We start from the raw sequence: 26,877 nt of genomic DNA on the forward strand, positions 1-26,877 counted from the left end.
AAAATTTCCTCTTGGTACATTTACCATGTTTCAGACAGATCTTCAGTACTTCTTCAGAGGCAGTGATGTGTCTGGGGTAAGTCAGGCTGGGTTTGGACACTCTTTAAAGGTGTGTGAAGGGGAGCAAGCATGGCTTGCCTGTGTTCTTGTTCTGCTGTGCCATTTCTTGGAGATGCCTGGTTTATGCAGTAAGCATAGCTTGAAAGGTTGGTGAGAGCTTCAGGGAACCTGTGGGTCTGCTTCAGCAGCCTCTGCCACAGGAGCCTCAGACTGCCTCCTAACTAGCCTGCCTGTGCTGAGGAGGTTCTGCTTTTCCTTAGAAAAGATGGCATGTGTGCTTTGTTGAAGTAGGTGAAGGGCAGTGAGTACCTGCTGGGAAACCTGAATAGCACTTGGACAGAATTCTGCTCATCTGGTGGTATATATTGTTGGCATTCTTAGGAGAGTGGAATCTCTCTCTTGCCCTCTTTCACAACATCTGTTTCTGTGCATGAAGTCATCCTTTGCCTGCCTTTTTTTTCTTCCATTTGAATCCACTTCTACATAAATAGTCTTTTTTGCAGCATCAGAAGTGTGAATGCCAGCAAGGATTTTGTCAGGTCATCTTGGGTGTTTTGTTCTGCAGGAAAGTCACTGTGAGTAGAAGCACTGGAGTGTACAGTTGTGATGGGCAGAACTGTGAGAGGCTGTGGTATGTGAGCTGAGCTGTGTTTGAGCTCGTTGAGGCAGAATGATAGCAAAGGTATAACAGTAGAGGTGTTTTTTTCTATAGGATTTTGGTGCTTGTGAAACTTTACAGAAGTTACTTATTGTATCTGTTTCAGAAAAAAAGGACATGTATGCCATCTCTTCTTACTATAACAGCTGGTCTAATGAAAGATCTCTAAGGAATATTGCCTTTTATTACAATGTGGTTACATAATTACTACTACTCTGCTACACAGTTATTTTGTGACTTGTATTTTTGAAGCTCCTGTCACAAGTCCCAGGTAATAATAAAACTGGGGTTTAAAACCAAATGAGCTCTAAAAATGAAATAGTTGGCAGAACATTCTTTGAATTTATGATGGGGGTCATATAGAAATTCCACTGTCCATTTCTGTATTCCCCCTCCTTAGCACCATCTACCTCTGATTGTTACAGAAATTTTTTATGTTGAGATAGAAACTAATTGGAATTAGGGCTATGAAGATGTTGAAGGGACTGGTGAGGAAGCTGTACAAGGCCAGCTGAAGTCAGTCTGGGGAAGAGGAGACTGAGGGGAGACCTCATTGCAGTTCCAACTTCCTCATGAGGGGAAGCAGAGGGGCAGGCACTGCTCTCTTCACTCTGTGACCAGTGACAGGACCCAAGGGAATGGCATTAAGATGATTCAGGGGAGGTTTAGGTGGGATATCAGGAAAATATAAAACCCACCAGAGGGTGGTTGGGCACTGAACAGGCTCCCCAGAGAAGTGGTCACAGCACCAAGACTCACAGAGTTCAAGAAGTGTTTGGACAAAGCTCTCAGGTATATGATGTGACTCCTGGGGTGTCCCGCCTAGGGCCAGGGGTTGGACTTGGTGATCCTCATGTGTCCCTTCCAACTTGGGATACTCTGTGATTCTGTGAATGTTTTCTTTCCTTTTCCTTTAACATTTCTAGCATTTAAGGATAAAATAGTGACAAACATTTAACTGACTGACATCCAGGCTTAGCAGGAGCTTGTGAAGTAGGGTTGTTAAAGTCTGTTCTCTTCTCTTTTACTGACAGAAACTAGGGAGCCTCATTTTAAGCTTTTCCTGCAGGATGTTTCTTGTAACTCCAGTAGTGCCTCATGGACTTAACCTGGCTGTGATAATGGCAATTGAACATTCAACTCTTGTGCATTTCCATAAAAATACATAAATCCTGAAACAATCCACAGTAGTGATGTTAAATTTGTTATTGGCTTCTAGTGTTGACATTCAAGGATGCAGCTTTTGCCTCTGCTGTTGTTTCAGGCTCTCTGCAGATAACTTACAGCCTCGGCTTACAATACTCTGGGTAGGCTTCACTCAAAGTTTGAGCTGCCCTGTATAAATGTGTGTCCTTCCTGCAGAAAATAGGGCTCTGAGTATTGAGTTCTGCTGCTTAACAGATGTTTGTTTCAGTGATAGCCAGTTGACTGACCATGCCTGTGACTCTTCCCTAGCAGTCAGCTGTGTACATACCTTTTCTTAAAGCAAGTATCCACTAGGAGTAAGAAGTGGTTTTGATGATTTACAACACCATGTCCATGAGCTTTCTTTTCCCAGAGAATTTGTAATCTGAATAATGTGATGTGAGTACAGCTTTGTTAGATTTGTAAACTCACATAATGATTAGAAGGGAAGAATGCATCTGCCAGGTGGATTAATGAAGATGGTTCTTTTCATCAGTAGAGAGATTTTTTCAATAGGATCTCAGAGAATTCTGGGAGAACTCACTGATTGTACTGAGCAATTGTAGGTGATGGACAGGTAGTGAATTTCTTGCATTGAATTGCTAAGAGATGAAAGTGAAGTTTGAGCAGGGTAGGCAGAAATATGAATACCTTAAAACTGCCCAGGGAGGATAATTACTCAAATATTAAACTGATTTTTTTTTTTTTTAACACAATTCTTCTTGATAAAGAGGATATAAAGGCAAAGAGTGCTGCTTTTCTATCTAGGGACAGACTGGACTTCTGTACTTTAAGAATTCCTGGCAATCCCTTGTCCAAGAATTGCTTATCCTTTGTGAAAGGAATAAAGATCTTGAAATAATCTGTGTTTTGTCTGGGGAAAGGCAAAACATGATCTAGTTGTGTGCTTTGTGCCCTGCATTTTGACTCCAGGTAGGCTTAGGCTATAAAACTACAAACAGTAGAGGCATTTGTCGGCTGCTCTTATGTTCCATTAAGGCGCATGCTCTTTTGCTTGAATTCTTTGAAATGTCATAATTTAGTGTTGTGGATTTGAACAGGTTTAAGCTCCTGGGAAATGCTCTTCAGATTATTAATCTGTAGAAATCTGTTCTTTTTTCTGAAAAATTAAGAGGGGAGGCAGGAGGTGAGAGCAGAGTTGTATAGATAACTAGAGCCCTGTAAGTTCTGTGTGTACCTTCTATTTAGATCTTCACTAGCAGCAGGAGTGCCTTTTAGGCACTTTGTTATTTTCTTGTAACAGTAGTAATACTGATTACTCTCTAATAATAAACAAATTTGCTATAGGATAGTGGTGCTGTTAGCATGACTTATGACTGTCATTCCAGCAAGACAGAAACCCAGCTAGTTATGTGGTGTAGTAAAATAAAAATTGAGCAGGGTGTGTAAGTAGGTTTAAAGTGTGAATTTATAAACAGTGAAGAAATTAAAAGGGAAATAAACAGTTTTGTTGTATTTATTTATGAAAGGCTTGTCAGGCTTATTGTTATGTATTGCTGACATTGGACATGGCTAGGTGCAGACCGGGGAGGAGGATACTTTATTTTTAAACCATCCATTGAGAAATCTGAGTACATGTATACCATGCTACTTTCTGAACATTACTGAAGGCATAACTCCTTTTCTTTTGCCCAAGGGGGCTTAGATATAGCACTGACTTTTTAAACAATGCTATCTTTTCAGATGTTATCATGAAGTATGTGAGCAAGGAGAAATTCTTGGTGCTGCACAGAATTCAGTCTCTTTCTTATATTTTTATTTGGTTTTTTGTTTGTTTGTTTGTTTGTTGTTTTGGGTTTTTTGGGTTTTTTTGTTAATGCTTGTGAGATCAAGCTTTTAGTTAGTTTTTGTTTTACAGCCTGAGTTAAGGGCTTAGGTTAGGGCCAAATGAACATCTCTCCAGTTTAGGCTGGTGTGGTAGAAATACATGTCACATTTCTGTTTTCTTACGTATGGGTCTGTGTTTTCTGCTTGCACTTGGAGGGATACGTCAGTTCATGTGGTCTCTAGTGCTAAGGCTTGTGAGCAGGTCTCTTTGGCTTGGCATGACTTCCAGGATGTGTTCAGGGATTGGGACTCGCTCTGCTTGTTGGACAGGAGTGCTTCATGCTTTGGTTTTCCGGGCCCAGTCAGAAGTACCTCTGAGGAATATGTGCAGTGAGTATATCCTTTGTTACACAAGGGCTCTTTGCCCTCAAGTGAAGGGGACAATTCAGAGAGACACCTGTTCACTAGAAATCCCAATGGTACTTAAAAGCTGCTACCAATGCTCTTCCCTCATGTTTTAAAAGCATGGGCTGCTAATTCCAGTGTTCGTGGCAAAATCCATGTACAGCTCTCCAGGTGAATTTTAACACCCTTGACTTTCTAAATTGGTGGTGTACTTTCCCCTTCTGTTCTTACGGTGTTAAACAGCTACTGTGTTTGCACTAGACATCATTTCAAGTGATGTTAAAATTTTGTTTGCATCAACACAGGGGTTGGTGGAGACTTCTGAGGCTTAGTCAGCTCTGCACTGTTGCTTTTGCAGTGTGTACTTGAGGTGCTGTCTGTGGTTGTCATGCTACACATGTGCACCACTGCAGGATCCACAAAATGGCTGGTGTGCTGTCCATTGGGATGCAGAGTCTTTTGTTCTGAGGAGCAATGTACTGTGGGACATAACTCTTCTTTCCAGCGCAGCAAATGTGAGGATGCCTGGGGTGCATGCAATCTGCTGTCTGTTCCAATGTGAGCTGATTATAAGTGTTAGTTACCGAATAATTTCAGCATATCCCAAGTTTCACCCAAATATTAACAGCTACTTATTTTGTGCGTAGGTTGTCTTGTTAAATAGTGTAACCTAGAATAGTTCTGCATGGAGACTGGAGCAGAAAAGAGACAATTAAGCATTTTCCCTCTGGGTGTCTTTCAAAAATTGTATTCTCCTCCTCCTGCTATTTTAATGTCATGTTGGTTCTCTACCCGCCTTTCACTCTTGTTTCATGCTCAAAAGGATTCCCTTGCCTCTGATGTAGGAGTTACTTGAAAATTCTGTGTTCTTTCACTCCTTTTTTTTTTGTCTCTGTTCTCACTGCTGGGCCCAGCCTAGTCACCATCCTGGGCTCCACTGAGGAGCAGCAGTGATGAAAGAGTAGTGCCTCCAAGCTCCTGCTTCCTGAGGCTGTGGAAGCAAGGGGAAGGCTGACACCAAAGAGGTATTTAGCCTCAGGTCTTGCCACTGACAGTGGCCTTGAGTGCAAGCCTAGGGAAGAGTGAAGACATTACTATCCTAGTGTATAATTTCATGATCATATGTAGCTTGGAAGCTTCCTAAATTAGAGGTGGTATCCTCATACAATCATAGGATGGTTTGGGTTGGAAGGGACCTTACACATCATCTAGTTCCACCCCCTCTGCTGTAGTGGTTTTGGTCCCATGCAAAATCAAGACACCTGCCATGGAGAGGAACGCTTTCCACTGGACCAGGTTGCTCAGAAGTCCATGCAACCTGGCCTTAACGTGCTTAATCTTGGCTAATTCCCCCAAGTATTTGCTGGCTCATGGGTGCTGCATTTGGCTACCTCTGAAGCTGGTTTCTGAAATGTTCTGGGTGTTGGCACCTATTAGCTAATCTTGTTGTGTTATCTTTCCCTTTCTCTTTTATCACCTCTGGTGTTGACTGTGCAATGCATAGCATGCCAATGACAGCACCAAAGTATCTACTTAGGACAGATACATTCTTGAAAGCAGGAATAACAGGAAGCATTTTAAGATGTGTATTTGGACATGCTTAAATGAAAGTGGGTAGCTAAAGGCTGAACCTCAAACTTTGCTAAGGCTCCAAGTGGTGCTATGCTGTGATAGTTTTTATTACATGTGGGTTTTCTCATGTCTAATGACATCAAATTCTCCCTAGAATCTTAAACGTGTGTGACGTTCTGCAGTGCTACCTGTTCCTGTGTGTACCAGGGAGGCTGTTCAGGATTGATTGTTGAGGCAAAAGTTGATACTGCGGCAAATGCTGCAAGTTAATCAAAGCAGATAACAGAGATAACTTGCTGGCATATAATGTAAAAGGAAAAAAGGCTTTAAATTTGTGGTGGGGAACATGAAAAGACTGTTGGTCTTCTTTGGCCAGGTGCTGAATTGATGAACCTTGCTATTCTGCTACTGGAGGTAACAAAATGCCTGCATTGAATTCAGGGCATGGTTTTCAGAGGTGATGGAAAGCTTGGGACTGTGAGCCTGGAACTTTAGAAAGGAGGCTTGTTTCTCCAGGAGATTAATGCTCAGGCATTTTTGATAATTGAACCTCTTCATTTCAAGAACTACCTAACTTTGGTCACACAAGAGCAGAGTGCTCCTTTTTTGTCTTTTTTTTTTTTTTTTCCCTTACTCTAAGTCACAAATAGAAATGTTTGTTTTTCTCCAGGATTGGGTAATTTGGAGTGGAATTTCACCAGGTGCTTGCTCAATGCTTTGCTGGTTTCTGGATCTCTTTTGTGTTGCCCACATGCACATACCTGCCCACCTCTTCCAGAAAGTCTTTTCTTCTGTCCAGTAAAATTAATCTTCCTGGAAATTAAACAGCAGCCACATGCAATACTGTTTCCTTTCACGTGTGAGAACAGCTTTCTAGAGGTAGGATTCAGGGCCACAAACAGCTAATTACACAGTTAATTTGCCTTCAAGCTCTTGGAGGCACTGAATGCCAGGAAATTTTTGACTCCTGCATGCTTTTTTGGAAATTCTGGCTGTTAAATTTTTTGAGCAGGCATAAGTGATGCTGCGAATTGTGGGTGGATTTCAAATCCTGGCCACACATGTGTTCATGGCTTTAGCTCACATTTGTGATTTAGGGAAGAGTTTCTATTTCCACACTGAAGTTCAAATGTGAACAGTCCTTTAAGCATCCTTTACGAGTGCACAGGTTGCATCTTCATTATCATTTTGGTTGTCGAGGACTGAATTTCTGAGGTGAGTCCCAGTTCCTGTACTTTGCCATTTCCTGAGAAGCAATCTGAGTGTGCAGTTAGTATTCCTTGGGATGTAACTGACCCAGAAGTGCCCCTCCAGGAGCATATCTGCTGTGCTTCAGGTGTCTTGGATCTTTTGTACACTGCAACCCCCCAAAGACGCAGTGTGATTTTTGGAGGCTTAGCACCAGCTGCCCTCTGCAGCCTTTTCTCTTTTTTAAGACTGTGCTAGTGCCAAAGTAGACAGTTGTGGTAGTCTTAATTTTCTTTGTGATGCACATTTTTTTTCTGTTTAAATATTAATGAAGTAAATGAGGAGGCCATCTTGCGTTCTATCTACTAAGCTAAAACTTTATTCTGAATTTTCAGGAGTCTTAATGAAACCAGCAATATTGATTTGAATGCTGTTTGTGAAGCTTTTTCCTGCATTTCCAGAAGTGTCTTGTGTTGGTATTTGTCCCTTTCAAATAATGAAGAGTGCTGTGGCATGCCTGTTTTCAAAACCAGCTGTTTTGCAGACCCATTCTGGGGGAAATTTTATTTAACAGTCTGCGTGGGGGTTGCACAGAGACCTTGACTGGAATCCCTGTGTGCCTTCTAGATGTTATTTTATGTCCCTGACCTCTCATCTTTTTTCTTATCCAGACCTCTTTTCTTCCCTTGCTCCCACTGAACCGCTGACCCTCTGCTTTGGAAGAGAGAAATGATTCTGTAATGGAAAATATTTCTTCCTGAAATGGGTAATTTCATGTGTCTCCTCTTTTTTTTTTTTTAATGCTACAGATGAGACTACCTGTCTTTTCTGGGGCAAGAGAGTCTCTCATTGTCTCTCCCATAGCAAATAATAAAAGCTCAGCAGCATCAAGTAGTGTAAATACCTTGCAGTCCTGTTCTCAATTACAGAATTAGTTATGCAAATCTTGTCTTAAAGGAGGAAGAGCCCTGATGTCTCTCGAATCATACTCCATGTGCACGCATGCGTGCAATTCCTTGTTGTCCAGGAGAAAAATACCATGCAGGCTCCACAGAGATTAACATACCAAACACTGTTACTCTGCATGACCTGAAATTGGCTTTTGGGTGCTAATTGGATCTGTAGGCTTTGAGAGAAGGGCTTGGAAAACACGGGCCTCCAGTTTTCCAGGTTTCAGGCAGCAGTATGGATACAGTAGCTGTGGAGGGGCCCAGGTGAAGTCCTCTGGGGGCACCAGTTGCTAGAGCACAAGTTAGGTAACTGTTCTCTGTTGGCTTATGTCATCTTTGCCTGGTTCTTTGCATTCATCTTTAAGTAAAGAAACTGTGATACAGTGAGCACTAAGTCTGAAAACAGGAATGCCTGTTATCTGTTCCTAGCTTTTTAATTTGGTCTAGTTGGTTAATCTGTCCAAGAAGATCTGCTGCAAAAGGACCTGGCAAAAGCTGTGCTACTGCACTTACCTCCACAGTCCTACAAGGCACAGGCACTCATTTCCATGCCATAACACCCATTCTGTGTGCATCTGCTGTTGGCATTTTTAATGTGGCTGCTTGCTTGGAGATTATTTACGGTGAAGATGAGACCGTTAGAAAATTAAATTACAGTCAAAAAGGATTGCTCTAAAACACTGAGCTCCATCCCCCCACTGGCTCCTGTGGCTGCAAATCAGTTGTCAAGCGTGGAGCCAAGGTGGGCCAGTGCCATATGCTGCCTTGTTCAGCAGGTCCAGCAGCCTGGCTGCCCAGCCACCTCGTTCCATAATCTCTCACAACAGCAGATGCAGGCAGAGTGAAGCTGCCCTTCAGGATCCCAACTGGAGAGTCTGGGAGCCCAAGTGTGTGTGTGTTGTGTCATTTGGTGTTGTGGCTGCTGACTTCTGTGATGGGTCTCTGTTGCTGCTTTTGCTGAAACCTCCAGGCTGCCTTTGCTCATCTGGTGAAATGCTTGTTAGGAAACGAGTGCCTGTGTGTGGAGATTTAAAGTGAACCCCAAAATAATTCTTGGGGAGGTGGAAGTTAAGATTAGTAATATCAGGATTATGAAAGTATTTTGAGTTTTAAATTTCAATTCCAAATCTCCTTTAGATTTAACTTTAGACAGGACCTTGTCTGGTGTGAGTGGGGTGTTGGCTTAAATTGCAGTGGACAAATGCCACCAAATTTAAGCAGGTAAAGAACACAAAAAACCAGCAAAGACCTCCTGCAGCCTGCTCCCCTTCATCCCAAACACCAAATAAAAAGCTCACATCTAAAAGCAAGGCAAAACAATCACTCAAGAAACACACCCCCCCCCCCCCAAAAAAAAACCCTCTAAACACCTGTTTGTGCTCTTTCTTGCTTTGCTTTTTGGTTTTAGTATAATTGTTAATGAAAAGTAAAAGACTTTACATTGGTTTTAGCACTTCATGTATTTGTAAGCATTTTTAAAGGGTTTGCTTTTTTTTTTTTTTTTTGTATATTACCTAGCATTAAAGATGACTTGTAAAACAAATTATTACTTCACACTAATAAAAATCAATGCTTTCTGCTTTGGGAGAAAAAGAGGGTGATGATAATGGAAATTATTTTGGGGAGAGAAGGGAGTGTTTCAGGATTTACTTTCTAAAATATATATATATTATATGAATTACAGACTTGTGAAACACATGGATATTTCTATTCATGCAGCTTTTTAAAAAGTCTTTTGACAAATGCATTTTCTTAGCTTTTCAGCTTTATCAGCTCTGTTATGAGCTATGTCCTGTTGAAAGACATGTTAGTAAAAAACATAGTAGCTTATAGAGTTTTAATGTGATCTTTCTAGGATTTAGATTTTTTTTGTCTTGGAATTGCACTCAATGTATGATTTTTACTTAATGTAGATGCAGATTTAGAAATTATCTATTCCAATTGTTTGCTCCAGTTAAATCCCCCAAAAGTTCAGTTTAATCCTAGTGGTGTGCTGCATTCCACACAGAGCAAAGAAAATGGTTTGTCTCTGCCCAGAGGAAATTGCAGTATAGAACAAATGGATTTGGACTGCTCTCCTCAGTTCCAACTGCTTTGGGAAAGATTTAAGATAAGAGATAACTGCAAGTTAATGATGTTGCAGAACAGCACTGATTTTAATTCTGTATATTCCAGTTTGGGGACTTCTAAAAAATACTGCTCTTGCTCAAGTTGGCATTAGTAATAGGTATTTGTTAACCTGTGTTTTTCCTCTCCACTAAAGGAAATATGAAGATACTGTAGATACAGCATTTCTGGAAATATTTGCAGCCTGGTTTCCAACTATGCTCTTAAGCTTTGATTTGTGGGCTGGGCTTCACTGCTTTATCAACTGTTTTCTTTAGAATGCAACATATTGAACTTGTCCTCTGCAACACAAATTGCTTCTGAGGAAGAACAACAGAAAATCACCTGTCATGTGTGGCAGTCTAAATACCACTTCCAGAATCCCTGGACTTTTTGGGTCAGATGTCACCAGGTAACCTAAATGGGCTGTTCTGTCAGAGCAGGATAAAAATGGAGATCTGTGAGACAATTTGGAGCGCTGTAAATGAAGGCCATTAGCAGGGGCAGGTTTGTCAGGTGAGACCCAGGAATAAGTGGCGTGTTAATTCTGGCATTTCATAGAGTTTTTTCCCTATTCCCTTTCTGTTTCACTCCCGGATGCATTTTAGAGACTTGTCAGAAGTAGTTCTTAGATACAGCTTTTTATCTTTAACTGTCAGTCAAAGATAGGGAAAGGGAATAGAGATTATACGTGATGGAATTGTTTGACATCCAGGGAATCTAAAGCATGATCTTTAGTGTTATCTTTGCCTGCTAGGTGGTTTGGTGGTTGGTTTTTCTTGGCTTTTTTGTTTGGTGGAGGTTTTCTTTTTGTTTGTTTGTTTGTTGTTTTTTTTTTTTTTTTTTTGTTGGTTTTTTTTTTTTTTTTTTTTTTTTTGACCAGTGGTACCACAATTCTCTGCCTGACAAGAGCTGCTGTTTTACAAGGTAGCCTCCTGTTTTGCACACTTGGGAAAGGTTTTCCCTTCTGCCTGCCATATGCCTTGGTCTACCTTCCAGTAGCAAACCTCTCCCCATGGCCAGGAATCAGTACAGAGGGATCTGTGCTGTTTGCAGCCAGTGGTAGTGTTTTAAACTCTACCTGCACATGCACCTGGTTTCTGCCTTAGAGCTTCCACTGCAGTTTACTGGTCTCTTCTCCTTGCATTGTAGCATGAGTAATCACAGAAGCGCTTGCAGCAAATTCCTGTAGCTTGTTTTGGCACAGGATTGAGATGGGTGATGTGCTGGAGTGAAAGATGCCAGTCAGCTTGTCTTCGAATGAGAGGAGCTGTGCAGGTGAGCAGTGCTTCATTCCCAAAAGCCCGAGATGGCAGGAGAGGCAATGCTGCCTCTTGCAGCTGGCCTGGGAGAGAGACAGAAGGTGGCTTTCATTTTTGTAGGATGGTTCAGTGATGTTTTTCCAAAGTGAATCTTTTTGGGCGGTGATCAGATGAACTGCTGACTATGTGCAGTGATATAGTGTAATTCATACGGTGAAGTATTGTTCTCTTACTGTCCCTCTTTTTTTTGGACAGTAAGATCTTCTGACTGCTGTCAGGGCTGGAACTCCTTTCCTCTGAAGAAAGGCTGAGAGAATTGGGGGTGTTAAGTCTGGAGAAAACTCCAGGGAAATCATGTTGTGGCCTTTCAGTACTTTAAGGGGGCTTGTAAGAAAGATGGAGAGAGACATTTGACCAAGGCATGTAGTGATAGGACAAAGGATAATGGCTTTAAACTGAAAGAGGGCAGGGTTTGATTGGATATTAAGAAGAAATTCTTTATGATGACGGTGGAAAGACAATGGAGCAGGTTGCCCAGAAAAGCTGAGGATGCCTCAAATGAATTATTCGAGGTCAGGTTGGCTGAAACTTCCAGCACCTTGGTCTAGTGCAAGATGTCCCTGCCCATGGCAGGGTGTTAGAACTAGATGATCTTTAAAAGTCCATTCCAACCCCAACCATTCTGTGGTTCTGTGGTAACTGAGAACTGTGCCCTAGTGCGAGCCTCATGGTTCAGGTACTTCTGTAATCCCGTGGCTTGGTGGCAGTGGGTGAGGGGATGAGTGGTGAAGAAAGCAGGTTGTTCCTGTGCTCCAAAATTAACACTCATGTGCTTTCACGTGAATGTTAGTCCACGTGGTGTATATGGAGTTCAGCTGGGAAGGTACTTGCTTTTTCACCCTGTGCTGGAGATGTGGCTTTTCTGAGATCTCAGATGGTATGGAGATAAGAGCAATCCAGCAGCCTTGCAGTTTGATAGCTTTTCTGAGGCTCCACTTAAGATGCAGTATGCGTTTCTTCATCCTGATAGAGATAATGGGTTTTAAGCAATTACACCCAGGCTAATTCCTTTTGATAAGAGCTCTACATTATCTAAAAAAAGAATCCCAGCCGCCTGGGAAAGAACAATGTAAATGTCTCTCTCACTGACTCTTTCATTTGCTCTTCTCTGATATCTTCAGATGATAGGCTGCAGATCTTTCAAGCCATAAAAATCTATCAGACTTTTTTTAGGTAAGGCAGTATTACAGTCAGAGACGTGTAACATGACTGTTTTCTTGCAAGGTATGGAGGGAGCCCTGTGTGCCTCAGATGATCCCAAGCTACTGTGGTGATTACAGCTTTGACATAAAGAATCATATTTGGTCTCTTTTAAAGGAGCCCCTTGTTTCTTCCCTGTGAAAACTGGCTGAAAGTCTGGGTTGCTTCTGCTAGTCAAGGCAATCCAAATTTTGTCATTTGGAAAGAATAGGAATAGCCTACCACATAATTTAGCATACATCCCAATCCGTGTTGTGTGTGTGTCTGCACTGGAAAGAAGGGTATGATAATGTGATGTGTTAAGCAGGAATGGTAAGGGATCTCCCTTAGTTTTGTTTTTTTCCTTCTCTTTTTGAGACTAATATGGAAATTTTGATAGTTAGCCGTCTTTCTGGTTCTTCAAGAACTTTCCTTTTCTGCTTAATCTCTGATTTTTTCCTCTCAGACTACACAGTGTAGCATAGAAAATTTAATTGACTGCATTTAAAAAGTGGAGGAAATACTAAAGTAAAATGTTTGTTTAAATGCGCCTCTTCTAGGAAAATCATATTATTTATATATTAAAAAATAATTGCTGTAACAGTATTGAAAGATTTTCAAACATTGTAGGTGTTTTTGCTATAACTTGTTCTTCCTCTCCCACATAGTCACTGATGACATTCTTGATGTGTAGCTGCCTGATTAGAATTGAAGCTGGGAGGATAGGCAAAGGGAAGAGGGGCAGATTGGAGATAAGGATTATAATCTCCTGTGCTGATATGCTTGGCTCTCCTTCCCAAGAGGAGAGCCTGTGTGGCATGCTGCTTGTCCCTTCACCTGCCTGCTTGCTAGGGAAAGTTGCAGAGTGCTTTCCATCAGGAGCCTGATAATTTCTTATTTGAAAATAGAGGAAGAGTACTTGAGTGGACGTGACTTTGATGGGCTAAAAAAAAAAATAGGCAAAAGTAACTTTTTTCTTCAGTTTGGAAAATGGCTTTACACATCATGAACGCTGGAGTTAAGCAGTTCAGTACAGAAGTGAGAGGTTTGGGATTTTGCTGGAAATAGCTTTAATGGTAGGAGATCCATTGCTAACATTTCAGTGTGGCACAAGAAGGGTTGCACCTGCCCAGTCCACTCGTTCCCACAGTGCTGCTGCAAGTGTTGCTTCGACTGGAAATAGATGGAGGAGTTCAAGGAGGGTTGACTGTTACCACCATTTGCAAAGTTAGCTGCAGTATTTTTTTTACTGTCATAAACTGTTGTGAATTTGAAAGGGCTGCTGGGTATTTCCTTCCCAGACATGGTAATGTTCAGTTGGCAAATGAAACAACCTTTTGTTCAGAAAGCTCTTTTGAGATGAAAGGCGTCAGCAAAGTTGTCGCTGTGTCTCCTGTGACTGCCTTGGTTGAGGAGCTGGACTGTGTGTTCTAAGTCTTTCTGATGCAGAGGCTCGAGTGCTTAGTCTGAGCCAATTTACTCATTCGTTAGCTCTTACTTTTTTGACTTTAATTGGCTTCCTACTGCATGTCAGATTGCATTTTCCTTCAGCTGGCGGATATTGAGGCGACCTCCTTCTCTGGGCTGCTACAAGAACATGTTTTCTTATTAGAGGGAGCTGTCTAGTGCAGGCTGGAGGAAGCACCTTGTGAAAGAGAGTGCTGAAGCACTAGTGTGTTCTTTGCAATACCTTCTCAGCCTTGTGGATGACTCCACAGGTTACTTTTCATCTTGTTTTTTCATAAGTGATACATAGATGCAAATTACATGTGAAAATGAAGCTCCTAGAAGACTTTCCACATGTCCCCAATGCAAGGGGAAATCCAAGCCCTTTCCTTGAGGAGTTTTGTAGCTTGTTGAGAGTTTAAACAAACTACCTGTTCTGTAGGTCCTGCACAATTTTGCTGCCTTGTTTTCTTGGTTATCCTAAAAATGACAGGTTACCATTTATACTTGGATTAACTTCACAACCCATCTATTCAGTCATCTGTTTACTTTTTGGAAGGGTTTCCTTTAATGCCAGCATTGTGATGGTGCATCTGGATGATGGGTCAAATTTATAAACCTTTGCTAGGGAAAAACTAGCTCAAAGCTGCCTTGGCTATGTCTGAACTGTCTTGCCCCTGTCTTACTAACATGGCAGACCCCAGTGTATTATTATTCTACCTTAAGCCACACTTTGTCCATGGTTCTGGTGAGGTATTTCATGCGTTCCCGTGGGAGAATCCTCTAATCAAGTATTTGACAAATACCCATGAGGGCTCTGTGGTTGTGTTACATTTGTGTGTTTCTGGCCCAGCCCTGCAAAAGGACCAGTGTTGCCTGGTGGTGCTGGTGGTCACCTGTCTGATGAACCCAAGGAATACATCCCATGCCTTGTGTTTGTGTGCTGTCCTCTTTGCAGGGGCTCCATTACCTTTTGTTTTAGAAAATAGTCCCTTGCAATTTCATCTGGTGGTCTGGTAACTCAATAAAAATAAAATTTTGTATTTAACAGTTAACCTTGGCCTTAGGAAAATTTGATGTCCAACACTAACTCAGATCCAATTATTGAGTTCTCACTAAATACACATCTTTGGTGGGATCAGTGATACTGAGAAATGCAGAATTGTCTAAGTTCTGTTGTTTTCTGTCACTAGTGTATACATTATTTTGTCCTCCTCCATCTGTTTCTATAGTTAAACGGGATTCAGATTAATTACATTAAGAACCTGTCACCTTATATTAACAGTGAAATATATTTGGTGTCATGAAAAATAAATGTTTCCAAAAAATTTACATAGTTTTGAGCTCTTGTATCATAATTGCTCTGGGAAGGTGAGGGGGTGTATGTAATTAACACAGGGCTCTGTGTTAAGAATAAAATATTTGCAAAAGCTCCTCACTTATCTGCCAGAGTAATATGGAACTCACCTTTTGCCAAGATTGGTGTCTGTAGCACTGTGTCTCTAGCTACTTCTGCCACAGTTACATGAAATGTTAATCCCTAATGCATGTCAAAGAACACCTTGTTTAGTCTCTAGGGATAGCCTTGCTGCAGGACCAAAGGCAGAACCTTGAATCCACAGTCTGCTGGGTCGTTTAGAAATGCAGCTTACCCTTGGAGTGCCTGTCCTGTGCACACTCCTCCTCACTGTGGGAAGGGCAGAGCAGCTGATCTGCAGGAAGTTCTCATTCTCTTATTTAGTGATGTTGTCTCTGCTTCTGCCTTACCAGAATCCTGATTTATCTTAGCAATAACAAATGTTATTGTTTGAAAAGTATAAAATTCTGTTACACCTCATCCCTCTTCTCTCCTGCAGTCTGTTCCACTGCCTTCCTTCCAGCCCCGGTTAAGCAGGAATTGCTTGTGGGACTGTGCTGTGGGGAGTGGGATAGTCATGGCTTTACAGATCTGGCGAGGACTCTCTGTGCTCCTATCTTTCACTTTGTTTTGCCTTTTCGTAGGAAGGTGCTAATCACCCCCTAGCTTCATTTAGTGTCAAAGGGTCTTTAGTGACCTTGGAAGAAGAGAAACTGAGCTGTTTGTGTTAATCTCAAACACAAATGTGCAGCCCTTGCCACATTAGTCATGCCTTTGTCACCTCTAGATTGGATTAGTGCAGTGCACGGTATGTGGGTCTGCAGCTGAAGACACATGCAGAACAGTGTTGTCTGCTTGTTTTAATGTCACCAAAGAGTATTTTCTAGAGAGATGTCAGTGCTTGAAGAGTGCCCTCAGTCAGGATCCTGAGCTGACTTTTCACAGTGGTTTGCTGGAAGCTGGTTTGACTGTCAGGCTTTAAAGCTTACCTGCTGCTGTTACCGCTTTCTGTAAGAGGATAAGTTGAAGGATTGAATGCAACTTGAGACTTTGTGAGGAAGTATATCAGAGCCTTGTATATTCCTTTATTTTTTGTTGATTGTTTTTCTCTGTGGATGATTTTATAATTTTGGTGTGGTGCTTGGGTTAGGAGATGTGTCATTGAAGACATCTGTCTGTGGAACAGTACATTGTCAGTGGAGGTTTTCCTCTCCAATGCTCATGTGAATGGTGCAGTAAAGTCCAGCTTCCTTATTAGGACTAGTCAATCACTTGATCAGGTATATAATAACAGTCTTCTGGCGGGGATAGAAGGGGTAGGAGATTAACCCCAGTCTGCATTACAAATAAGTTTAATGAAGTACTAATGTTGAATACAGAAGGTCATGGCAGTGAGGAAATTGGACTATTATGACTGAGCCTGTACACGTGAACAGCCTGCAAAGTAAAGAGCATGGTAAGAGTTCTGAACTGGGGAGGTAAAGGCAGTTTTAGTCCTTAGTTCAACTGTTGGCTGAACTGTAACTGCAAATAAAATTACGCTTTTTCTCTTGCAGTTATGGTCAGTGTGTACAGATGCTTGTGTAGTTTTTAAATGCCCACAGAAATCTTATTCTTTAACACATCCTTCTCCACACTGCTCTGGAGTGGACAAGCTGTGCATTATAGCAGGTTCCCCAGTGGGCATTTCTGTTCAGAAGACTCTTTTGCCCACACTTGGACACCCATTGGCATGACGGGCCTAAGCCGGCAAGTGGAGTCCTAATCTACAGCAAAAAGATATACACAGTGATAGGAGGGAAAGGCTCAGCAAATATATTGGCGTTCATGTCACTAGCTGGTGACTTTTCCAATGGACTTTGTGAATTGTAGCAGATGTGGGAGGCTGTACTTTGTGTGATGGGGGGTTGTTTGTTGAAATTTGTCTTTTCCTCTGCAGTATCTCAGATCAGTTTTTTGGCCCAATTGCTTTTGGTGTTGTTAGATGTCTTCTAGGTTGTACCAAGATCTGTCTTTCAGTGTTCTGGCTTCTGTTCTACGTGGCTGTTAAAATATTTTGTTATGGATATGGAGGTGGTGGGATGCAGTAAGCTGTTCATGTTTGGAGGCTCAGTTTAGGTAGTACTCATCTCGTAAGAGATTTCTCTGGTTGGAACTATGAATCAAAGCAGTTTGCTCTTTGGAGAAGTAAGGACCTGCCAAAATCCATGTGCAGCTGCTGGGGTTATTCTCTGGACTGCAGAGCCAAATCAACCAGAAGAGTCTCTTGCTGTGTCTCTGCCAGGTCCTCTGGCTTGTTTAAGTGGTTCACACTTCTGCCTGGAGCATAACATTCTGCTTTGCCAGCTTCTGCAGAAAACTGCTGTTGTCCTTTCCTTCTGGTGAGATGGTCCCAAAAAACACAGTCTGAGCACTGTGTGTTCCTCTGCTTCGGAGGGATCCTGCTCTGCTCAGGCTCCCAGCTTCTGGGCCTTCACCAGAGAGAAAACGTGTGGTTGCAGAAATCCACTCAAGCTAACTGTGCATGTGCCTGTTATAATCAGTTCTTCCTTTTAAATCAATTTGGAGGGCAAGGAATCTCACCTGTGTTGGAGAAGCCATGACCCTTTAGGGCTGTGACTATACTCATTTTGGGAGAACGTCAACTTAAAATTCTCATGGCCCTCAATCTAGGGGAGAATTAATTTCCTACTTCAGACTCTCTAGTGGTATCAGCAGAAGTCTTATAAAAATTCCTGATTAGATTATGCCCTCATTGTAGTAATGAAAACCACTTATTAATGTTGTTTAAATGTCTTACGTAGCACTTGCCTTGTTGTAGAGAAACTGTTATCCATTGGATCTATGGCTAATTCTCTTCTTTTTTCTCTTTACAGTTTTCTCTCAGTCAGTATTTTGTTACCTCACGTGGTATTAGATAAGCAGTGAAAAAAAAGATTGCCCACACTAAAAATGGTGTGTTTAGAGGCTCCTGCTTCAGTGAGATTAAATGTTAATGGGAAATACTGCTCTTACTAGTTCTTGCTTTCTGCAGAGTGGGATGCCCAACCTTGGCATATTTAATTTTTGGTGTTTTCCTGGTTGAAGCCTATCCTTAACTGCGCACTATTCTTCATTCTCCTGCCTAGCTTTCTGCAGAGGGCGCATTGTGAGAGTGCCCAAAGGTCCCCTCATTCGAGTGGTGGGCACGGAGGTGGCGATCCCGTGCAGCGTTAGTGACTATGATGGACCCAGTGAGCAGAACTTTGACTGGGAGTTCTCCCGGGAGACTGACTTCGTGCGGATAGTGAGTACCTGGGATTCTACCTTCACCTCTGAGGAGTACCAAAAACGCGTGGGCCGCGGGGATATCAAACTGAGACGGAGCAGCAACGATGCTGTGGAACTTGTGATTAGGAACATCCAGCCAGCTGACCAAGGGAGATACAAATGTTCCACGCCCAGCACTGATGCCACCGTTCAGGGAAATTATGATGCAGAGGTCCAAGTGAAAGGTATTTCTGAAGAGTGAGGTGTGCTTTAAATTTGTTTTTGATATTGATTATAGATGTACCCTTAAGAATGTTGATTTTCTGTTGTTTTTGATCATTGTGATTTTTTTGTTTCTTTTCTTCTTCTTATTCCTCTTTAATTCTCCTAAAGCCAGAATTTAAAATTGGGAAATATGGTAGCAAAGGCAAGTGAGGTGAAGAAGTGAAGAGAGGCTGTTTACTGTAAACACCACTTTTCTTTTTTCTGTCTAGTAAATATGTAAATAAAACACTAAGTGGTGGGTTTTCTGAAGATGTCTGCAAATATTTCATGTCCCTAATCCTCTTGGTAGAGAAGCTACGCTCAGGTAAATACCACAGGCTGCCTTCTCTCTCAGTTTTAGTGTCATTTAGGGATCTTTCTGTATGAAGGAGGTAATCTTCCTTTTCTCCTTTATAGCATGTTGATACTACAGTCTTGTCCTAGTGTTGCTCTATCACTTAGTATCTTTCAGTATTAAATTTGGACACTATTTCTTTTCCTATGTCTTATTTTTTACTCACATGAATATCAAGATTAGTTTTGTATGGGAATAGTCAAAATGATGATGTTTGAATGAGAAACTAAAGTGAGTGGAAGAATAAATGAATTCTTGTCTTGGCTTGTTTAAAGCAGAGCACTTCCTTTAGTGCTTTTTCAGCTGAATTTCCTTCTTCCTGGAATATATTTGTGTGTGGGAGAAGGAATGATTGGCAAGGTGTTGCTCTGTGGTGGTTTTATTGCCTCACATCTGAACAGCTCATGGTGGGTGTTCTCTACTTGATTCTGTTTTATGATGCTTGTATCGTTTGGGTTTTTTTTTCCCCCCAATAGTGATTTCCGACGGCTTGTCCGTGAGCGGTTTCAAAGCTCGTTCCTCTACATCTCTCCGGCTGTCTGAGGGCGACTCCTTCAAGCTGCGCTGCTCAGCGACTACCACCTCACCGGAGCACACTCACCTGCACGTCACCTGGCAGGTCAAGAGCGGGTCCTCTTGGCGGGACATCCTCTCTTTGACTCACGAGGGCAAGTTCCAGCCGGGCCCCGGCTATGAGGAGCGTTACCGCAGCGGGGACATCCGCCTGGACACGGGAGCCAACGACACGTACCGGCTATCTGTGTCCCAGGCCTCCTCCACAGATGGCGGGGCCTACCGGTGCCTCGTGAGCGAGTGGGTGAGAGGGGCAGATGGCTCGTGGCAGAAGATCCAGGAGAAGAGCGTGGAGATCGCCACTGTGTCCATCCAGAGGACCGGTGAGTGCTCCTGGTGGGCTGTGTCCAGGCTCTGGTGCTTTGGGGCCAGCTGACCAAAATTAGGGTGCATTCCAGCAGAACCTGGAGTACTGTTTGGATAGCTGGCCTGTTAAATCCCTGACATAATTTTTCTAGCTTTATTTTGGAGAACAGGATGGCGTGGAAGGATTGCCTGGAACCTCTTAGATGCCTAGACAGATTTTATCTCATCTTTCATTCACTTCAGAGTGCTCATGGCTTTTATATTTCTTAAATAAACATTCTGGTCCCCCAAAGCCTTCCCTCTGCTTTCTTATTAACACAGGGTTCCATAGCACTAAACAGCTGCACTTCCCCTTTGAAGGTGGCTTGTGATTCAGTGATAGATGTGGAGCTTTTCTGTATGCTGTTTATTAAAATAGTGTGGAAAGATCAAGAGAAAGGAGGAAGGCAGTGATAATTTAACAGGGCAAATTACCCAATGATTTTTATCGCTGGTCTGATTGCTCTGCTCTGTTGGCAGGGGTCTAGGACAGTAATGGTTCTGTTAAACACATCGTTGCATGCTTGGCTAAGGAGACAAAAATACATGCAGCACTGTGCTGAGGATATGCAGATATCCCTGCCCATACAGATTTCAGGACTAGATGCACTAAGCACTTGATTGCATTAGCATTATCACTGCTGGTTGGAGGAGGGAGAGCGGGGGTGATGCACCTTATCACTCAATAGGTGGAAAAACAGGCAGTGATGGTCCTTCAGAAATATGAGATTATCACAGTATTTTAGAAGTGTTCAGACAGGAAGGGTATCTTTTCTTTTTTGTAATCCTTTAATCACTGTAGGGAAAACTCAAAGGTCTGGGATTTTTTTTGATTGGCTCATTTGGATGTAGTTTTAGTGTCTTGGTGGTACTTAGCCTGTGAAATTTTACTGGATCAATCTGCCCCCTCTTTTTCAGGGTGTATGTTGTACAGCTAAGCTTGCAGGTGCTCTCTGCTGACACAGGACTTGCCTAATTAAGAGCTGTAATTCTCTATTTTGTCACACTTTTGCAGTGTTTGGTTTAAGTAGGTGGGGTTTAATCAGTGGCTGAAAACAGCATGAGGCTGGCCAAGACCAGCAGTGGTACAGTTTTTTGATGTGGTTTGGGTGTGTGGTTTGTTTCTTGTGGGGGATTTTGTTTGTTTTTCTTTGGGTTTTTCGCTTTCATTTTAAACTCAGTCATTAGCAGCACTGGCACTATATCAGGGGCATGAGGCTTTTTTAAAGTTATGCTAAAGGGGATGGGTTATTCTCCAGCAAACTGCTGTATACGCATTCTGTAGAAGAGCATCTTGTGCTGACATCTGAAATCTCTGCACTTGCATGCTAAAAGAACTTGAGATGTAAATGGTTATATGCCTATGGGTAAACTCTCTTCAAGTCCCTCTATGTGCATATATTGCCAGATTGTGAATGCCCATCACTTTCATGAAGACAGAAATGTTGCTTGGAGAATTGCTGCTCTTAACCTTGCAGATGAGTCTTAGTTTGTATTCTGGTATTAGTCTGTTAAATTAGCTAGGCTTTCCTACTGATTTTAATCCCATGATAAGACAGTGAGGCAAGTCCCAGTGAGAGATTCATCTGGACTTGGTTTCGGCACTCAAGTGGGGCCTGCTGCCCTCTGTCCAGTTTGATTGCTCTGTGTTATCAGGTGATGAGAGGTGAGAATGAGCCTTGCTTGGTCAGTAGTTCTGACTACTCAGTTTGGCTCTAGCCTTCATGTGTTGTCTCATTCCAGATGATGGCCTGAGGAAGTTTATGCAGATGGGGAACTATTATGTAGTGGAACGTGGTTTTACATACCAGTCACTAATCTCAGCAGAGACACAGCTGCTGGTTTAAAGCAGGTATCTCTATTCTTGCTCGTGCTGATAAGAGCCACTGCTGTAGCAGCCCTGTCCACTGGCCTCCGTGGAGACTTTAGGAGCAGCTGCATTAGACACTGTGGGAATGGTGCTGCACTGAGATCTAATCTTCAGGCAGTGTAGAACGAGTGAATGAGCAAGTGAAGACATGTGGTAGCCTGGTCTTGACACTGTGATTCCATTGTTTTCTTTTTAATATTCTATATCTAGTCCTATTTGAATGCTGGCTATGACCATATGTGATATATATATTAGAAATATTCACAGGCCAGTGGTTGCTAAGTGTGTTTGGAGTGGCTTTGAAGTCCCCAGTGTGTGGTGTTCTGAGCAGTAAGCGGAGAAATCAGCAGTATAGGGAGTTACTGCTGCCTCTGTTTGCTTCCATTTCATGTTTTTACAGCACACCTGAGGTCAGTCAGGACTCCAATGTGTGGCCATGGCTGCTTCTCATCTAAATATGCCCTGTTTGAGGAGCTCAAAAATGTCAGCAGAAGCCATGTTGAGTTCCAGTGTAGTTCCTAGTGATTTCTGTAGAGGCTTGGTCTTCTGAGGCATAGTCCCAAAACATTTTGACCCTCTCATGAGACTGAAAAATTCTGTACACATTTTCCTGCTGTGCAAAGGTGATGTGCAGTCTGTGGATGAGACAAAGCCTTCATGGACCAGTTGGTGTTGAGTTATAAAAATGCTGTTCTCCCTCCCTTTCTCCCCTCTGCCCTCATCACACATCCCTTGCTTGACTGATAATGTGTATTGCCCTTGAATAGATCACTCAGCTCAATATCCAATAGGCATTTGAAGGTTGGGCTACTGAGTCTGTTTAGAAGCTCCTGTTACAGAATGTGAAGTTCTGGATAACTTAGAGTGAACTATGTTTACTAAAAGTAACAAATAAAAAAAATATTTTTGTTTGAATTTTTTTCTCTCTCTTTCCAAGCTCTAGATGTGGTCATCTCAACCAGCAATGTGTCTGTGACCGAAAGAGACTCCCTGGATCTTATGTGCAACATCACAACGGACAGAAGTGGTATTTTCCAAGCAGAGGTGATGTGGTATTTTTCTGCATCACCTGATGACACCTTGTCAGATGCTCAGCTCTTGCTGAGCATGGACCACGATTCTGTTGTCAGTGATTCAACTCTGATCAGCCTCAGCCATGTGGACAGGAACTCCTATCGCCTCTTGGTGCGTGATGTGGATGTGGAGGACTCTGGCTACTACTTCTGTGAAGCTGCTATCTGGGTGCCACTGCACAATGGGAGCTGGCATAAGGTGGTGGAGAGGACCTCTGCACCAGTCAGTGTGGTGGTGACAGCACTGGGTGAGTGATTGTGCTGTCAGACTTCATGGGTAATGTATCACTCAATCCTTGGCCCCGTCAGAAAAGGAAGAGGACCTTGCAGAATCTCTTCTGCACAAATGTTTCTCTTGTTTGCATCTATTATCTATATGTAGGCATCTCTCTCTCACATATATTTCTCTTTATGCAAATATCCTTAGAAGTAAAGTTACCTGGGAGAATTACTAAAAATGAAACTCCAGTAAAAAGCCTTTTGTTTTACAGATAGGTCTAGATATGTCAGCCTACCCAATCTGTTCTCCAGTTTATTCTTGAAGAGATAATAGCTTCAATTTAGAGGCAGTGAAACTCAGGATGTTGTTGCAGAATGGTGTAGGTAAGGTATGTGCGCCTGCTAAATTGTACAAGGTATTGGTGATACTGGAAGCATGAATGAAGCTGTATGTGAACTGGCAGAGCTTTAGTGCTTGGTGCCTGTTCCTAGCTCTGACTGGAGGCAAGCATCCAGGCCCAAACCTTTTCAATGTACCCTTTCAGATCCTCTTGTCATGAGAAACTGGTGGTTCTATCCAGTTACAAAGGCAGAGCTCCTCCAACATAAAAGTGCTGAATGAGGCTAGCATATAGAGAGCCTGTTTTTCAGCGATAAATAGCTGTGCCATAAGGTTAAATCCCATCAACAATGACTTTAAATGTTGCATTTTAGCATTGTGCAGAGCAGCTGAGCCGTGGCCGTCTCCAAGTACACTTGTAATGTGTACTAAAGTGCACAAGTGATTAATGTCTTCATTTCCTGTCCTCATTCAGCCACTCACATTGCACATTTAACTTGTGAGTGTTCCCTCCTTTCCCCAGTTGTGTGCATGTGCAGTCATGTACGTGTGTCCATGTGTGTACAGATGCACTTGCACGCTCGTGTGCTCTCTTGTTGTGCCTGTACCTGCAGGACTTCTCTTTACTCTTCCCATTCTAATTAAGCATTATTTGGGAACAGGAGAAAATAAAATATGCTTTTCAGCAGATGCAGATGCTTGGTTGCTAGGGAGAGAGAAAGCAGAATAAATTTTCAGCGTTTGAGGTTTTCAACTGCATCCAGAATTTACCAACTCCTCCTCCTTAATGGAATTTAAGAGCTCCTGGAGTATTAAGTCGTTGAATTGTCAGTGAGGCTGTTCTTTGACAGCTGACAGAGTGGAGGAATGAGGTTTATCCAGCCAGCCTTTTATTCTTTCTAAATCTTCTGTTTGAGTGTCTGTCAGGGTGAAGCGCCTATCTGGAGTGGTGCTATCAAAGAGAAACTCTCTTCTTACGGTCCCTCCCCTGCCCACAAAAAACAAACCTCAAGCAATTTTCTGAGAACTTGGGATTCTTTTTCCTTCTTGTGCCGCTGTCTAGAGAAGTGCATCTGCTTTCATAGTCTTTGTTGCTATGAAAATATTAGTTGGTCTTGAATGCCTTCTTTTTAAGGAGAAGGCGTGGCAAAGGGGGAATGGTAAGAGAGTTGTAGAGTGTGAGCAATACATCATGAGGCCCTGGAGTAAACTACTCTTTTGTGAATGAGAAAAGAAGAGCAGTGTAACTGTAGGGTCTAAGGGGCCTTACACCAAAAGTGGGGTTTGGCCATCATTATTTATGTGTGCTTTGGTTGTAGCAAAATTCTGTGCATTTTCTTTTTATTTTGTCTTGCCCTGAAAATGTGCAGAAATCTCCATATGCTCACTGGTAGTAGGTACTGCAGTCTTTGTAAGCAGTACTTTTATGATCTTATGTTGCCTAATGTCACAGAAACTCACCACCAGTATTACCAGATTCTCTGGGGTCTGGTGTGTATTGCTGCCCTTGCTCTTGCTAGATGCAAGGACACTGGTGAGAGATCTTTTCTGCAGGCTGACATAGAAGCAGCCCAGCTTGTTTGCTACAATTGTTTTTATCCTTTGCATCTCAAGTCCAAAAGTGCATATGCACACAGAGTTTCCACAGCAGTTCTATTAAGATGCTTTATTATCTTGGCTTGTTGGTGAGCTAAGCCTAAGTTTTAGCCTTGGATTGCCTTCTTTGTCCCAATTATAGCTTCAGTTAATTGTTTCTAGGAGGGCAAAATGCCAAGTAAAACATAAAGCAGGAAATAAATACGTAGTGCTGAATACAGTTAGGCTGTAAAAGCCGTGTGATGAGTATTGGCCGAACAGTTGGGAAGCTGGTCATTTTTCTGAATTATAGTAGACAGCAAGACAAAAATATTCTAATACTAGTAAATAAATATGTATTTCCTTTGTGGTGTGAGGTTCTTGCTGTAATCTTTTTCCTTTACTATCTCTGTAGTCTGAGAGAAAATAGTCATGCGGCTCCCTTATCGCTTTTAGGCTTTGGGCAGCCAGCTATTTCAGATTTAAATACAACAGCCCCATTCTTAACCCCTGAAACTCAGGCACTGATTTTCCAGCCTGAGATATTCCAGCCTCACAGCTGCACAGCACATACTTCTGTATTCAGACTGTGAAGTTTTTTTCTGATCTACACATCTTCACCTCTTATCCTACCTAGTATTTATTGACCTAGGTAGTATTTAAACTGCTGACCTCTGAAATTTACTGTGCTCAGCTCTTGGTGCTGCCTCTGGCCAGTGCCAGTGGTGTTCCTTGTCCCCTGGTGCGGGTGTGTGGGTGGGTGAAGTGTTTGCCTTTTAAAGGGCTGTTTTTTACCATTCTTAAACTGTTGTAGAGATGCAATGGGATGGTTAAGTGTGGAAAAGAAGGCTTTTCAAGATGGGACGTGGCCTCTTATCCTGGAGAGATATTGGGAAAATGCGATGTCTCTGGTCAGTCCAAAGCTAGAGGATAACCAATGTCCTGCTCCTGGCTGCCCCAGGCATTTGACAGGTGCAAAAAGTGACTGGCTGGTTGAAATTTAACCCACAGGTGAGTTCTTGGGGGCAGGCCTAAAGGAGGGAATTATTTTGTTCAACAAGATCTATTAGTCCTGATTTTTCTGAAATGGTCTGACTAGACCTCTGAAATGGAGTGTCTTGTTTGGAAATGCAGGCTTAGTGGTACCTGTGTCAGAGAGGTGCAAGTCTGAGAACCAGAGTCAAAAATCCAAGGTCTTGTAAGAAAAATGCATATCGTGGTGCTTAGCTTGGGTGCTAAAACTGGATGTTAGAAGTTAGTATTCCTTTTCATTAAGTCTAACATTTTCTCCCTTCTTGTAGCTCCTAACCTGTTTCTTCTGTGTTTCCTCTCCTGCAGAGCCAGACTATGACGTGTTCCTGAATGCCTCTAAAACACCCAAGTTTTCAGATGACCCCACAGAGCTCCACTGCAGGATCACAAACGTCCAGGACACCGAAGCAAACATCCGCTTCACCGTTTCCTGGTACTACAGGCAGCGCCTGCCTGGTGATGACGTGATGGCAGAGGAGCTGCTGGCTTCGATGGATGCAGACTGGACTCTGCTGCTTGGGGACAGGGGCAGAGAGCGGATTCAGAATGGGGAAATAATCTTGTCTAAAAAGTCTGCTGACACCTTCAGTTTGAGAATCCAGTGGACTTCAGAGAGTGACAGGGGGGATTATTTCTGTGTCGTCTCGGCGTGGAGTAGGCATCGCAACAACAGCTGGGTGAAGAGCAAAGATGTGACTTCTGCATCTGTCAACATCTTCTGGGCTACACAAGGTAGGAACTTCACACCTGGATGGCTGAGAGTCGG

At 42.5% G+C, this 26,877-nt stretch overlaps 1 protein-coding gene across 3 annotated transcripts in view; it reads left to right on the top strand.

The window, feature by feature from the left end:
* Positions 1 to 26,877, top strand: part of PTGFRN (prostaglandin F2 receptor inhibitor) — a 65,845-nt gene that overhangs the window by 10,173 nt on the left and 28,795 nt on the right. The window contains exons 2-6 of one of the 3 annotated variants that reach the window (XM_038136744.1): positions 7,528 to 7,622; positions 18,345 to 18,710; positions 19,561 to 19,980; positions 22,810 to 23,193; positions 26,418 to 26,843. In XM_038136744.1, the coding sequence (XP_037992672.1) occupies positions 7,619 to 7,622; positions 18,345 to 18,710; positions 19,561 to 19,980; positions 22,810 to 23,193; positions 26,418 to 26,843 (1,600 nt within the window). In that variant the 5' untranslated portion in view covers positions 7,528 to 7,618. Of the gene's footprint in view, positions 1 to 7,527; positions 7,623 to 18,344; positions 18,711 to 19,560; positions 19,981 to 22,809; positions 23,194 to 26,417; positions 26,844 to 26,877 lie in introns of those variants that run through there. The other 2 variants (XM_038136734.1, XM_038136755.1) reach the window with 2 other exon arrangements.

Source organism: Motacilla alba, chromosome 1 (genome assembly GCF_015832195.1).
Source record: "Motacilla alba alba isolate MOTALB_02 chromosome 1, Motacilla_alba_V1.0_pri, whole genome shotgun sequence".
Lineage (NCBI taxonomy): Eukaryota > Metazoa > Chordata > Aves > Passeriformes > Motacillidae > Motacilla > Motacilla alba.